Source organism: Bubalus kerabau, chromosome 18, assembly GCF_029407905.1.
Source record: "Bubalus kerabau isolate K-KA32 ecotype Philippines breed swamp buffalo chromosome 18, PCC_UOA_SB_1v2, whole genome shotgun sequence".
Taxonomy (NCBI): Eukaryota; Metazoa; Chordata; class Mammalia; order Artiodactyla; family Bovidae; genus Bubalus; species Bubalus kerabau.
Window position 1 is genome coordinate 73,860,696 of NC_073641.1, and position 15,312 is coordinate 73,876,007.

The 15,312-nt window shown below is 44.8% G+C and overlaps 1 protein-coding gene and 1 non-coding gene across 2 annotated transcripts; one reads left to right on the forward strand and one right to left on the reverse strand.

Moving 5' to 3' along the window:
- The first annotated feature begins 50 nt into the window (after positions 1-50).
- CCDC127 (coiled-coil domain containing 127) lies at positions 51-14,513 on the forward strand. The gene is made up of 3 exons (XM_055555225.1): positions 51-183; positions 1,285-1,415; positions 13,220-14,513. Exons 2-3 carry the CDS (start codon positions 1,295-1,297, stop codon positions 13,873-13,875), a joined length of 777 nt encoding a protein of 258 aa, XP_055411200.1. The 5' UTR covers positions 51-183; positions 1,285-1,294; the 3' UTR covers positions 13,876-14,513.
- Positions 8,253-8,355, reverse strand: LOC129633506 (U6 spliceosomal RNA). The gene has a single exon (XR_008705085.1). It is a non-coding gene; the product is annotated as a U6 spliceosomal RNA (small nuclear RNA).
- Positions 14,514-15,312: the final 799 nt, after the last annotated feature.

Below are 15,312 nucleotides of genomic sequence, written 5' to 3' on the forward strand. Positions count from 1 at the left end.
CCGCGCCCGGGGTCCTACGTCGCCGCGCCCGGGGGTCTTACGTCGCCGCGCCCGGGGCCTTACGTCGCCGCGCCCGGGGCCTTACGTCGCCACGCCCGGGAGACTGGGAAACGCCGCGCCTGCGCAGAAGGGCTGGCGGGCGGGGGCGCTCAGGGCACCTGGTCGGCGACTTCCCGGCCCGAGGTAAGTTGGCGTTTGGGGGTCTTCTAGGGCTCCCCCAGTTTCTCCTCATATCCAGACAATGTTTGGTTTTTCTGGAGATTACGGCAGTTTTGTGAGGCGGTACCAGGGTACCCGTCCCGCTGTCTCTCCGGGACGGAGCGGGAGTTCCAGTATCGGGCAGTTTGACGGCGGGCCGCCCGCTTGGGCCGACGTTCCGGGGTCACCGGCGGGGCGCCCGGCCCGTTCGGGCCCCTCTGCGCGTCCCCGGGCGGCGGGTGCGCGGGCACCCTCTGGAGCGCGCTGTCCGAAGGGGAGCGCAGGCCCTGACGTTTGTGGGGTCGGGGGCGGAGTGCCGCTCCCAGCACTGCGCTTTGAGGGTCGTGAGCTTCCGTGCATCAGATCTGACATTTTTTTTTCTTAATTGTGCTGGCCACAAGCTCTTTCACATTAACTACTGAGCTTTTGTGTGTGTGTCATTTCTTTATTACCAATTAGGATTTTATACGTTTAGGTGTTAAGCAAGTATTTATTGGAAATCCTATGAAGAGTCTTTGATGCTGAATTGCGTTTGTCTATATTCACCTCCTTCTATTTATATTTCAGTTATTTGAGACACATCACGCTCCCCTACGATTTGCGAGTTGCTTTTGTCTGAGGTCTTATTTTTTTCTTTTAATCTCATAAGGCTCACTGCTGTGCAGCCCGTACATAGATCTGAACAAAGTTTTTTAAGAGAAAAAAAAAAAAGGGACTCACATGGACCACATGCTGTGCTTAGTCGCTCAGTCGTGTCGGATTTTTTGTGACCCCATGGACTGTAGCTCCCCAGGCTCATCTCTCCATGGGGATTCTCCAGGCAAGAATACTGGAGTGGGTTGTAATGCCCTCCTCCAGGGGATCTTCCATCCCAGGGATCGAACCCAGGTCTCCTGTATTGCAGGTGGATTCTTTACCAACTGAACCATCAGGGAAGCCCAAGAATACTCGACTGGGTACCCTATTCCTTCTCTAAGGGATCTTCAGGACCCAGGAATCAAACCAGGGTCCCCTTGTAGATGATATATTGTGAGCAATGTATTTTGTTCCATTTCTGTGGTTAATGATATTGTTATTTACTTTAAGGTGTATCTCCATGAATAACTTAAATGACCCCCCAAATTGGAATATCCGGCCCAATTCCAGGGCTGATGGAGGTGATGGAAGCAGATGGAATTATGCCCTGTTGGTTCCAATGCTGGGACTAGCTGCTTTTCGTAAGTCATGATTCTCCTAACTTGTTTTCTGGGCTCAAAGTGTGGAGCCCAGAGATCTTGGGCTTTGAAACCTAACAAATGTTGACTAAGGAAAAAATGCACAGCGTGTGAACTGTGAAGACTATATCCCGGGATGTGTGTGTGTGTGCTCAGTTGTGTCCAACTCTTTGAGACCCCATGGTTTGTAGCCTGCCAGGCTCCTCTGTCCATGGGATTTTCCAGGTGAAAATATTGGAGTGGGTTTTCATTTCCTTATCCAGGGGATCTTCCCAATCCTGGGGATCTTCCCAGCCCAGGGATTGAACCCGTGTCTCCTGCACTGGCAGATGGATTCTTTACCACTGAGCTGCCTGGGAAGCACTATAAGCCCAGGAGAGAGCCTTTCAGATACCTGTTAGGAACTGCTCTGCAGAGGTAGAGGAGGAGCCAGGGAATACATGTGGTCAGGCTACATCTTGGTGAAAGATTACTCCTTCTCAGGAAAGAAAAGCCAGGTATCTCAAGTTAATGATTTTAATACGGGAAGGTGCAAGAATCTGGGGTCATTAAAATTCTTCCGTAAGTATGTATCTTAACTATGTTGGGTCTCATGTATCCAAGACAGAGTGCATTCACCCTGAATGCCTTTCAGGGTGAACGTGTAGGTCACTGACTTAATCATAAATGGCAGGCACCAGTCTTTGTTTACACAGACACATACTGTGTGTCCTGGTCAAATGATTTAACCCTCTGAGCCTCAGTTTCTCTGACATTGTAATTATCTTAGTGCTAAGTAAGACAAGATAGAGAGATTTTGTGTGGAGTGATTCAGTAACCATTTGTTCTTGTCAAAGCTTCGTTGCTCTGAAGGGGGCTCCCTTGCTTCAGTTGCCCTCATAAGCGCTAATGAGGAAGAATAAAGCAGGCATGAAGGAAAACCCGTTTTGGATGTCTGTGTAATGTTTAAGGTATCAGTCTTTGGGAGACTTCATCCCTGAAACCTCTGCTCAGGCTGACTAGAAATTCTCTCTACATTGAATCAACTTTGTACCACTTTGGGGGAATTACCAGTCACTGGTCAGTTGTAATTTTTCCAGCTCTTAGTTTTTATCCCGACTATTGGGGTGGCAAAAAAGTTCGTTCGAGTTTGAAACTTGAACGAACTTTTTTGCCAATTCAATCTCATGAATTTCTTGATGGTTAGGAGTTGATTTTATGTTTTGTCATTGTTGCAGAGGAAGAAACTTTACGCTTTTAGGTTTTTCTGGCTGGTCTAAGAATTAAATTGATATGAGTTAGAGTAACAGGAGAAAATAAAAGCAAAGTTCCTAACATCTACCCATTGGAGAGATCTGGGGCTTCCTAGGTGGCTTATTGGTAAAGACTCTGCTGCCTGCCTGTGCAGAGACGTGAGAGATGTGGGCTTAGTACCTGGGTCGGGAAGACCCCCTGGAGGAGGGCATGGCAACCCACTCCACTGTTCTTGCCTGGCAAATTCCATGGACAGAGGAGCCTGGTGGGATACGATTCATGGAGTGGCAAAGAGTTGGACACGACTGAGCACACATACAAGAACAACACCATAGGAGAGAGGCAGGAAAACTGAGTAACTCACCAAAGTGGCGTAAGCGCTCACCTTGAATACCATCCTCAGCTAAAGACAAAAGAGGATGTTGGGGGTGGGGAGAGTTAGTTACCAGAGAAGAACAGGAAAAGCACAGTAACTGATGGTAAGGTTCTTGTGCAGATTTAGGTTGTAGCCTTTTTGTTTGATAACTTTGAAGCAATTTGGCTAACCTGTTCCTGGTAGTCAGGGAGACACCATTACAACTAGAGACTTCTCTCATAAATTTAAGTGTTTCTTGTGTTAGTTAGTCTCTAGGTCGTCTGCAACTCTTTGCAGCCCCATGGATGGTAGCCCACCAGGCTGCTCTATCCATGAGCTTTCCCAGGTAAACATACCCCAGTAGGTTGCCATTTCCTTCTCTAGGGGATCTTCCTGATCCAAGGATCAAACCTGTGTCTCCTGCATTGGCAGGTGAATTCTTTACTGCTGAGCCACCAGGGAAGCCCCAAGTGTTTCTTATGAACGGGTAACTCCTGCTTGGTTTTCAAAGTTTCTTCCATGTCTGCTGTTTCTTAGAAAATAACCAGTTGATATAATCCTTATGCCAAATAGACCTTTTTTTTTGATTTGTACAAAGTGGATTTATTTAGAGAGAGACACACTCCACAGAGTATGGTCCATCTCAGAAGCAGAGGCCCTGAAATATGGGGTGGTTAGCTTTTATGGGCTGGGTAATTTCATAGGCTAATGAATGGGAGGATTATTCTAATTATTTGGGGAAGGGTGCAGGGATTTCCAGGAATGCGCCACAGCCTACTTTTTGACCTTTCATGGTTGGCTTTAGAACTGTTCTAGAGCTGGTCATTGTGTAATTTAGCATGCTGATGTATTACAGTGAGCGTATAACAAGGCTCAAGGTCCACTGGCAGTGGATCCTGCCATCTTGGACCTAGTTGGTTCTAACCAGTTGCAGGGAGATCAAACCAGTCTACCCTAAAGGAAATCAACCCTGAATATTCATTGGAAGGATTGCTGCTGAAGCTGAAGCTCCAGTACTTTGGCCACCTGATGGGAAGAGCCAACTCATTGGAAAAGTCTGTGGTGCTGGGAAAGACAACTCAAAAAGAGAAGGGGACGTCAGAGGATAAGATGGTTAGATAGCATCACCAACTCAGTGGACATGATTTTGAGCAAACTCTAGGAGATAGTGGAGGACAGGAGCCTGTCGTGCTACAGTCCATGGGGTCGCAAAGAGTCAGACATCACTTGGTGACTGAACAACAACTGCATGCTAAGTTGCTTCATTCATGTTGTACTCTTTCCAATCCTATGGACTGTAATCCACCAGGCTCCTCTATTCATGGGGTTTTCCAGGGAAGAATACTGGAGTGGGTTGCCATGCCCTCCTCCAGGGAATCTTCCTGACCCAGGGATCGAACCCGTGTCTCCTGCATTGGCAGGCAGGTTCATTATCACTGGCACCAATGGCTATGTCATTCTTTTAAAAGTTGTGCCCTGCCCCCTTCCCTCCTGTTTCATTCTCCCTTCAGATTTTAGTCCCATGTTCTTATGGAAAGCAGAGGGGTGATGCTCCAATTTCTGTGGCTTCAAGGCTGAGGAGGGGTATCAACCCTATCTGTCAGGGAGTAAAAATCTTTGGATGCCTGGTCTAGGGCCCCAGGGGCAGGATGGCTTCTTGTTTGCAGTCGGCTTGGGCTGGATCCTCACATAGCTGTCAGCTTGATGTGGAGCTCTTGTACAGCTTCCACAGCCTTCCTGTGACTCTTCTTGATGATGAAGCACTTTTTATTATATCAGACTACAAAAATAGCTATCTATAAATGACAAAAGAATTGTTGACTAAAAAAAAGATGCACAAGGTGAGAGTTGAGAGTTACGTTTTATTTGGGGCAAAATAAGGACTGCGTGAGGTGCAGTCCTACAAAATGAGGTGCTGGGAGGCAGCACCTCAGAAAGCTCTGAGAGAGGGCTCCAGAGAGGAAGTGGGGGAAGGTCAATATATAAGATTTTGGTGAAGGGGAAGTTGAATGCAATCAAGCACTCATTTTACAAAAGGTTTTCTGCTAGTCACAGGAGCTTATGCCACCATGAAGGGATTTGGTGCCTTTTTAGATATGTTGTTCAGTTGCTAAGTTGTGTCTGACTCTTTGTGATCCCATGAACTGTAACGTGCCAGGCTTTCCTGTCCTTCACCATCTTCTGGAGCTTGCTCAAACTTAGGTCCATTGAGTTGGTGGTGCCATCCAACCATCTCATCTTCTGTAGCCCCTTTCTCTTCCTGCCTTCAGTCTTTCCCAGCATCAGGGTCTTTTCCAATGAGTTGGCTCTTCACGTCAGGTGGCCAAAGTATTGGAGCTTTAGCATCAGTCCTTCCAATGAATACTCAGGGTTGATTTCCTTTAGGATGGACTGGTTTGATCTCCTTGCAATCCAAGGGACTCTCAGGAGTCTTCTCCAACACCACAGTTCAAAAGCATCAAATCTTAAGTGCTCAGCCTTCTTTATGGTCCAACTCCCACATCCCTAAGTGACTACTGGAAAAACCATAGCTTTGACTATATGAACATTTTGTTGACCAAGTGACATCTCTGCTTTTTAATATGCTGTCTAGGTTTGTCATAGCTTTCCTTCCAAGGAGCAGGTGTCTTTTAACTTCATGGCTACAGTCCTCATCCACAGTGATTTTGGGGCCCAAGAAAAAATTTGTCACTGTGTCCCCCTTTTCTCCATCTGTTTGCCATGAAGTGATGGGACCAGATGCCATGATCTTAGTTTTTTGAATGTTGAGTTTTTAGCTAGCTTTTTCACTTTCCTCTTTCACCCACATCAAGAGACTCTTTAGTTCCTCTTCACTTTCTGCTACTAGAAAACTCATACTATCTGTTATTAAAAGCAGGATTTCAAGAAAACTTCGAAGAAGCCGAATCCAGTCTTGGCCCAGCCTGCTTCTCTGGTGTCTCAGAGGTTAAAGCGTCTGCCTGCAATGCAGAAGACCTGGGTTCGATCCCTGGGTCAGGAAGATCCCCTGGAGAAGGAAATGGCAACCCACTCCAGTATTCTTGCCTGGAGAATCCCATGGACGGAGGAGCCTGGTGGGCTACAGTCCACAGGGTCGCAAAGAGTCGGACACGACTGAGCGACTTCACTTTCACTTTCTTTCACTCCTAACAAAAGCCATTTACCCAAGTAAATTTAATCCAGTCTTAGAAAATCTTGATCATGTAGAACTTTCTTTTCCAGTATTTTTTTGTCATTCTTTACACCTTCTTTTACTGAAAACATACATCCTACTTTCCTTTTAATTTTTTTTTTCTTATTCCACTTCAAGTTATTTTTATTGATGACATATTTGCAGCATATAATAAGATCTTATTTGACCTTTAATAAAACTAGGTATAACAGAAATACTGTACTTAACAGTGATGATTCTAAAGACATGTCTGTATTAGTCAAACCTACAAAAAAGTTTTCTTCAATACCAGATACTAATTTAATGTTGAATATTTCCTAGATCACATGAACCCAAAATTCTTTCGGGCCAGTTTTATACTCCTGAGTACGTATATAAGCACTTTTGCTTAATTGCTCAGTTGTGTCCAACTCTTTGCAACCCCATGAACTGTAACCTGCCAGGCTCCTCTGTCCATGGAATTTACCAGGCAAGAATACTGGAGTGGGTTGCCATTTCCTTCTCCAGTATAAACAATTCAGTCAATTAAGTAGAGCTCTTTTCCAAATTAATTTTGGTAATACCATACATCTACAACACGCAAACACAGAGACCTCACAGTTCTTATTTCAGACTTTCAGCCCTGAGGCAGTTTGTTGTTGTTGTTCAGTTGCTTAGCAAAGATAAGACCAGAAGCTAACTGTGGCTCACAGGTACTACAATGTAAAACCCATCAGTTTTATGGTTGTTGTTTAGTTGCTCAGTCGTGTCCACCTCTTTGCAACCCCATGGACTACAGCACACCAGGCTTCCCTGTCCTTCACTATCTCCCAGTATTTCCTCAGACTCACTCATGTCCACTGAGTCGGTGATGCCATCCAATCATCTCATCCTCTCTTGCCTCCTTCTCCTGCCTTCAACCTTTCCCACCATCAAAGTCTTTCCCAGTGAGTCAGTTCTTCGCATCAGGTGGCCAAAGGATTGGAGCTTCAGCTTCAGCATCAGTCCTTCCAATGAATATTCGGCACTGATTTCCTTTAGCATTGACTAGTTTGATCTTCTTGCAGTCCAAGGGACTCTCAAGAGTCTTCTCCAACACCACAGTTTGAAGGAATCAATTCTTGGGCACTCAGCCTTCTTTATGGTTCATCTTCTGTTTGGTCACATCCATATATGACTACTGGAAAAACCATAGCTTTGACTACACAGACCTTTGTCAGTTAAGTGATGTCTCTGCTTTTTAATACACCATCTAGGTTCGTCATAGTTTTTCTTCCAAGGAACAAGCATGTTTTAATTTGATGGCTAGAGTCACTGTCCATAGTAATTTTGGAGCCCAAGAAAATAAAGCCTGTCACTGTTTCCATTTTTTCTCCATGTATTTGCCATGAAGTGATGGGACCAGATGCCGTTATCTTTATTTTTTGAATGTTGAGTTTTTTGTTCTAAGGCCAGAAAAAAATTTTTTCCTTGAAGAATTGAGTAGCTAGCTCAATGATATCAAATGACTGCTACATTCATCTGTGTTGCAAGGTTTTTCCTTCCCTTATTTAGCTTAGGTTTATCACAGCTTTCTTCCAAGGAGCAAGTGTCTTTTAAGCTATGACAAACCTACGCAGTGTATTAAAAACCAGGGACATCACTTTGCTGACAAAGATCCATTTAGTCAAAGCTATGGTTTTTAGCTTAGCAGAGAAGGCTTCCCCCTTCCCTTCTCCACCACCAGTTCTTGTTAGACGGCTCCAAATGTCAGCTGTGTGGCCTCCCATTCGGTTACTGCTATCTACAGGGATGTTCCAGTCTAGGTTTTAATAATCACCCTCTGGGTGCCTTCACACTCCATAGCCCAGGGTCTACTGAGGCCTTTGTTTCAGGTCCACATTTTGTCCGTTTCCTTCTGCTTTCTGTTAAAACCATCTCATGACGAGGGTGGTTCCCTTGACCCCCAAGAAGCAGTGGTCTGTAGCCAGTCAGGCCAGAGAGATGAGTCTGTGGTGGCACATTGTGCTCCCTGGGTCATACCCTGTGGTTCTGGGTCTCTCTTAGGAATCTGAGAAACTGGGAAAAGTGCTGCCCTGTTGTGGGGTAGGTTTTTTTTTTTAATTATATGGAACACTTGGCCAATTTGCATGTCTTCCTCGTGCAGGCACCATGCTAATCTTTTCTGTATCGTTCTAGTTCTTTTTAAATTTTTAGTATATGAGCTGCCAAAGTGAGCAAGCATACTTTTCATGGAGTGACTTAGGTGCCTGGATTTCTCAGGTCAACGGGATTGAGTAGAGAAAGCGGAGGCTGACAAGAGTGGCGTTTATCAGCTTCATTTGTCTGCCTTTAGACTGTGCTCAGGCCACCTAACACCCATTGGTTTGATATAATTTCTTAATCTTGTAATAACACTTTTTTGAAGAATAAGTACAGGAATGCAGAATTAAAAGTTTTCTCTGATTGTATTACCTAAGCAAGATAACCAAAAAGAAGGAAATATAATATTTCTCAACCCTTCTCAGGGACAGAAAGCAGGAACTTCGAAAGTAAAGATTATATAAAAAGCTATAAAAGCTAGAGAAGAGTCTGAAAAAGCAAATGGAAAATGAAAGTCACCACAGGGCCTTTCCCAGCCTCAAAATGAATTAATTGTAAAGCAGTTATCCTTCATTTTAAAAAAAATTAAAAACTAATTACTACATAGCAGCTGTAATTTTAAGCTTTCCACTTCACTCACCAAGTTCACTGCTCTAGCTACAGGCAGCAGGCAGCCTTTTCTGAGCATTAAGTAAGGTTTTACAAGATACAGACTAGTGAGTTTCTATATAGCGACTCAGATAACCATTATATCTACTACTGTGGGCAGGAATCCCTTAGAAGAAATGGAGTAGCCATCATAGTCAACAGAAGAGTCTGAAATGCAGTTCTTGGGTGTGGTCTCAAAAATGACAGAATCATCTCTGTTCGTTTCCAAGGCAAACCATTCAGTATCACAGTAATACAAGTCTATGCCCTGACCAGTAATGCTGAAGAAGCTGAAGTTGTATGAAGACCTACAAGACCTTCTAGAACTAACACCCTAAAAAGATGTCCTCTTCGGTATAGGGAACTGGAATGCAGAAGTAGGAAGTCAAAGAGACACCTGGAGTAACGGGCAAATTTGGTCCTGGATTACAAAATGAAGTAGAGCAAAGGCTAACAGTTTTGCCAAGAGAACGCACTAGTCATGGCAAACACCCTCTTCCAACAACACAAGAGAAGACTCTACACATGGACATCACCAGATGGTCAATACTGATATTAGAATGATTATATTTATTGCAGCCAAAGATGCAGAAGCTCTGTCTAGTCAGCAAAGACTAGACTGGGAGCTGACTGGGCTCAGATCATGAACTCCTTATTTTCAAATTCAGACTTTAATTGAAGGAAGTAAGGAAAACCACTATACCATTCAGGTATAACCTAAATCAAATCCCTTACAGTTATACAGTGGAAGTAGCAAACAGATTCAAGGGATTAGATCTGATAGAGTGCCTGAAGAACTATGGACAGAGGTTTGTGACATTGTACAGGAGGCAGTGATCAAGACCATCCCCAAGAAAAAGAAATGCAAAAAGGCAAAATGGTTGTCTGAAGAGGCTTTACAAATAGCTGAGAAAAGAGAATAAGCTAAAGGCAAAGGAGAAAAGGAAAGATATACCTATTTGAATGCAGAGTTCCAAAGAATAGTGAGGAGAGGTTAGAAAGCCTTCCTCAGTGATCAGTGCAAAGAAATAGAGGAAAACAATAGAATGGGAAAGACTAGAGATCGCTTCAAGAAAATCAGAAATGTCAAGGGAACATTTCATGCAAAGATGGGCCCAATAAAGGATAGAAATGGTAAGGATCTAACAGAAGCAGAAGATATTAGGAAGAGGTAGCAAGGATACACAGAAGAACTATACGAAAAAGATCTTAATGACCCAGATAACCACAATGGTGTGATCACTCACCTAGAGCCAGACATCCTGCAATGCGAAGTCAAGTGGGCCTTAGGAAGCATCACTATGAACAAAGCTAATGGAGGTGATGGAATTCCAGTTGAGCTCTTTCAAATCCTAAAAGATGATGTTATTAAGGTGCTGCTCTCAATATACCAGCAAATTTGGAAAACTCAGCAGTGGCCACAGGACTGGAAGAGGTCAGTTTTCATTCCAATCCCAAAGAATGTTTAAACTAGCACCAAGCTGCACTCATCTCACACACTAGCAAAGTAATGCTCAAAATTCTCCAAGCCAGGCTTCAACTATATGTGAACCGTGAACTTCCAGATGTTCAAGCTGGATTTAGAAAAGGCAGAGGAACCGGAGATCAAATTGCCAGCATCCGCTGGATCATTGAAAAAGGAAGAGTTCCAGAAAAACATCTACTTCTGCTTTATTGAATATGCCCAAGCCTTTGACTGTGTGGATCACAACAAATTGGAAAATTCTTCAAGAAATGGGAATACCAGATCACCTGACCTGTCTTCTGAGAAATCTGTATGCAGGTCAGAAAGCAACAGTTAGAACCAGACATGGAACAACAGATTGGTTCCAAGTTGGGAAAGGAGTATGTCAAGGCTGTATATTGTCACCCTGCTTACTTAACTTATATGCAGAGTACGTCATGGGAAATGCCAGGCTGAATGAAGCATAAGCAGGAATCAGGATTGCCAGGAGAAATATCAATAACCTCAGATATGCAGATGACACCACCCTTATGGCAGAAAGTGAAGAAGACCTAAAGAGCCTCTTGATGAAAGTGAAAGAGGAGAGTGGAAAAGCTGGCTGAAAACTCAGCATTCAGAAAACTAAGATCATGGCATCCAGTCCCATCACTTCATGGCAAAATGATGGGGAAAGTATGGAAACAGTGAGAGACTTTATTTTTGGAGCTCCAAAATCACTGCAGACAGTGACTGCAGTCATGAAATAAAAAGCCGCTTGCTTCTTGGAAGAAAAGCTATGACCAACCTAGACAGCATATTAAAAAACAGAGACATTACTTTGCCAACAAAAGTCCATCCAGTCAAAGCTATGGTTTTTCCAGTAGCCATGTGTGGATGTGAGAGTTGGACTATAAAGAAAGCTGAGCACCGAAGAATTGATGCTTTTGAACCATGGTGTTGGAGAAGACTCTTGAGAGTCCCTTGGACTGCAAGGAGATCCAACCAGTCCATCCTAAAGAAAATCGGTCCTGAATATTTATTGGAAGGACTGATGCTGAAGCTGAAGCTCCAGTAGTTTGGCCACCTGATGGGAAGAACTGACTCATTGGAAAAGACTCTGATGCTGGGAATGATTGAAGGCAGGAGGAGAAGGGGACAACAGAGGATGAGGTGGTTGGATGGCATCACCAACTCGATGGACATGTGTTTGAGTAAACTCCAGGAGTTGGTGATGGAAAGGGAAGCCTGATGTGCCGCAGTCCATGGGTTCACAAAGAGTCGGACACAACTGAGCGACTGAACTGAACTGAAAATCACTGCATGTGGTGATTGCAGCCATGGAGTTAAAAGCCACTTGCTCCTTGGATGAAAGCTACGACAAACCTAGACAGCATATTGAAAAGTAGAGACAGTACTTTGCCAACAAATATCTGTATAGTCAATGCTGTGGTTTTTCAGTAGTTGGGTATGGATGTGAGAGTTGTATCATAAAAAATGCTGAGCACCAAAGAACTGATGCATTTGACTGTGGTGTTGGAGAAGACTCTTGAAAGTTCCCTGGACAGCAAGGAGATCAAACCAGTCAATCCTAAGGAAATCAACCCTGATTTCAAATTGGGTTTGAAATTCATTTGAAGGACTGATGCTGAAGCTGAAGCTCCAATCCTTTGGCCACCTGATGTGAAGAGCTGACTTATTGGAAAAGACCCTGATGGTGGGAAAGATAGAAGGTAGGAGGAGAAGGGGACGACAGAGGACGAGATGGTTGAATGGCATCACCGAATCAATGGATGTGAGTTTGAGCAAGCTCCAGAGATGGTAAAGGACAGGGAAGCCTGGTGTGCTTCAGTCCATGGGGTCACAAAGTGTTGGACATGACTGAGTGACTCAATAACAAAAGCAGCAATTCATAACGTGGGGCATATCCTATACCAGTGAAATCATCACACTGTCTTTTGTCTTGTTATCAGAAAAGACCAAAACTCGTACTCATAGGATGGAGAAGGTCTGGTGACAGCACCCAGAACCAGGCTCCAGCTGGCTGCAGGGTTTGTGGTCATCAGCTCTCTTGCTCACTTTGGCTTGTCAGTTTGTGGAGCAGAGCAGGGTATTACCCACCCCAGCTGCCCACACCTTCTGTCTCGTATTTGTGAGGTTATGGTGGAGCTGTGTCTTGAGGCTGAAATTCTGACTTCTTACTTGTGTGACCCCCTAGCAGGATATAAGCAGCCATCTTGGGCCTTACCTGTTTACTAGTGATGACCGGGCACAGCTGTGAACACACTTTGAACTTTTTTCAGTTCTGTACTAACCTGGCCAACACTGTGAAGCATACTTGCCCATAGTCATTTTGAAACCTTGCCAACGGTCTGTGGGGGCCCTGTGGCCAGAGTATAGGCACATGGTGCTAGGCCAGAGGTAGGTTTTCTCAGCCTTCAAACGTTAGGGGGCTGGAAGGGGTCTCTGCAGTCTTGTTCTTCACTTTGGAGAGCGGTTATCTGATTTGAAGCACTTTGCATATTGTTTGTGTGCTTAATTGCTTCAGTCTTGTCTGACTCTTTGTGACTCATGGACTATAGGCCACCAGGCTCCTCTGTCCATGGGATTATCCCAGTAAGAATACTGGAGTGGGTTGCCATTTTCTCCTTCAGGGGATCTTCCCGACCCAGGGATCAACCAAGCGTCTCCTGTATTGGCATGTGGATTCTTTACCATTTGAGCCACCTGGGAAGCCCACATAGCTTCATACAAACTATTACCATTTTGTTTGTCTCAGGACTTAAGAATTTATTGAAATGCTCTATAGCTGCTTTATGTTTCCTGTAAATAGAGATTATAACTTGAGCTCTGATGTTCATTATGTGTGTTTTCCTCCCCCAAATTATTTGTGTCAGGCTGGATTTGGTCTAGGGAGTCGAGAAAAGAAATAGAAAAGGAGAGAGAAGCGTACCGTCAGAGGACAGCCGCCTTCCAGCGGGACCTTGAAGCCAGGTACCACGCCACAATCGCAGAAAGCCGGCGGGCCGTGGCACACTTGTCCCTGGAACTTGAAAAGGAGCAGAACAGAACAACTAGTTACCGAGAAGCCCTCATCTCTCAGGGGCGCAAGTTGGTGGAAGAGAAGAAACTTCTGGAGCAGGAGCGGGCTCAGGTCCTTCAGGAGAGGAGGCAGCCCTTGCGGAGTGCGTACCTGCGCTGCCTGGGCCAGGAGGAGGACTGGCAGCGCAGGGCCAGGCTCCTGCTGAGCGAGTTCGAGGCTGCGCTCACCGAGAGACAGAGCATCTACTGCAGCCTGGTGCTCCCTCGCCGCAGACGCCTTGAGCTTGAGAAGAGCTTGCTGGTCCGTGCGTCCACCGACCCGGTGGCTGCAGACCTCGAGATGGCAGCTGGCCTCACTGACATATTTAAGCACGATACGCACTGTGGAGACGTCTGGAACACCAACAAGCGCCAAAACGGGAGGCTCATGTGGCTGTATCTCAGATACTGGGAACTGATCGTTGAACTGAAGAAGTTTAAGCAGGTAGAGAAAGCCATACTGGAAAAGTAAGTCAGGAATGAACGGCTCTGGGTCAGAGTCCTGCATTTCGGGTTTTCCGACGTTCGCTGCTCCTCCTGCCAGTGCTCCCTTGCTGTGACCGTGCATGCACACCACCGCCTGTCAGCAGTGGCCACGCCTGTCACCTCTGAGCAGGACAGAGAGCCTCTGTCCCCTGCAGCAGCTGAGGATGCAGTCTCAGAAGCAGATCAATATTTTATTAAGCAGAACAGGATAACCTCACAGCTTTAGAGTATAATTGTTTTTAAGAATGTCAAATACCATGTTCATCCTATAAGTCATTTTGTCACTCCCTAAATAAGTTCTGTTTTCTCCTCAAATAACTTTTCTCTCTCCTAAAACTACAGTTAGAAGTTGTCAGGTAGTGGTGAGGACTGCCTCACAGATGGGAACAGATGGTGGTGACGCCAGCAAGGTTTCGTGGTCTGAAGCTCTTGCCCATCAGAGTGTTTCTGCTTTTCACTTGATAACCCTTGTGGGTGTTTGGAGTTTGCTGTGTCTGTATTCAGTAAGCAGATACTATTTATTTAGGTTGCTGTAAAGGTAATTACAGTTTTGCATTGTTGAATTTTGCCATTTGATATTGAAATACATTCTTAAATAAATGAAGTTATGTTTTGAAAGTGCAAGTGTTAGTCACTCAGTTGTGTCTGACTCTTTGCGATCCCATGGGCTGTAGCCTGCCAGGCTCGTCTGTCCATAGGATTATCCAGGAAGAATACTGGAGTGGGTTGCCATTCCCTTCCCCAGGGGATCTTCCTGACCCAGGGATTGAACCCACATCTCCTGCTTTGCAGGCAGATTCTTTACTGTCTGAGCCACCAGGGAAGCCCAAGGTTATGTTTTACATCATTTTAATGCACATTTCTCACTTTATGTTTTTTGTTAATGATTTATTACGTGCTGTTTATTTTAGACTAGGGAAATGATGTTAGACAAAAAGCAGATTTGAGAGATTTTCTTATTTGAGTTCAAAATAAGTCATAAATCAGCAGAGACAACTAGCAACATCAATGACGCTTTTGACCCAGGACCTGCTAACAGACATACAGTGCGGTAGCCGTTCAGGAAGCTTTGTAAAGGAGACGAGAGCCTTGACAACGAGGAGTGCAGTAACCGGCTGTCAGAAGTTGACAGTGACCAACTGCGAGCCACTGTCGGAGCTGATCCTCTTAAAGCTACATGAGAATTTGCCAAAGAACTCAGTGTCAACCATTCTACAGTTGTTCAGCATTTGAAGCAGATGTGATAGGTGATGAAGCTCGATAATGTGGGTGCCTCATGAGCCGACTGCAAATAAAATCATGTTTTCAAGTGTAGTCTTCTCTCATGCAAAAATGACAAACCATTTCTCAATTGGATTATCATGTGACAGAAAATGGATTTCATATGACAGCTGGCAATGACCAGATCAGTGGCTGGTGACGA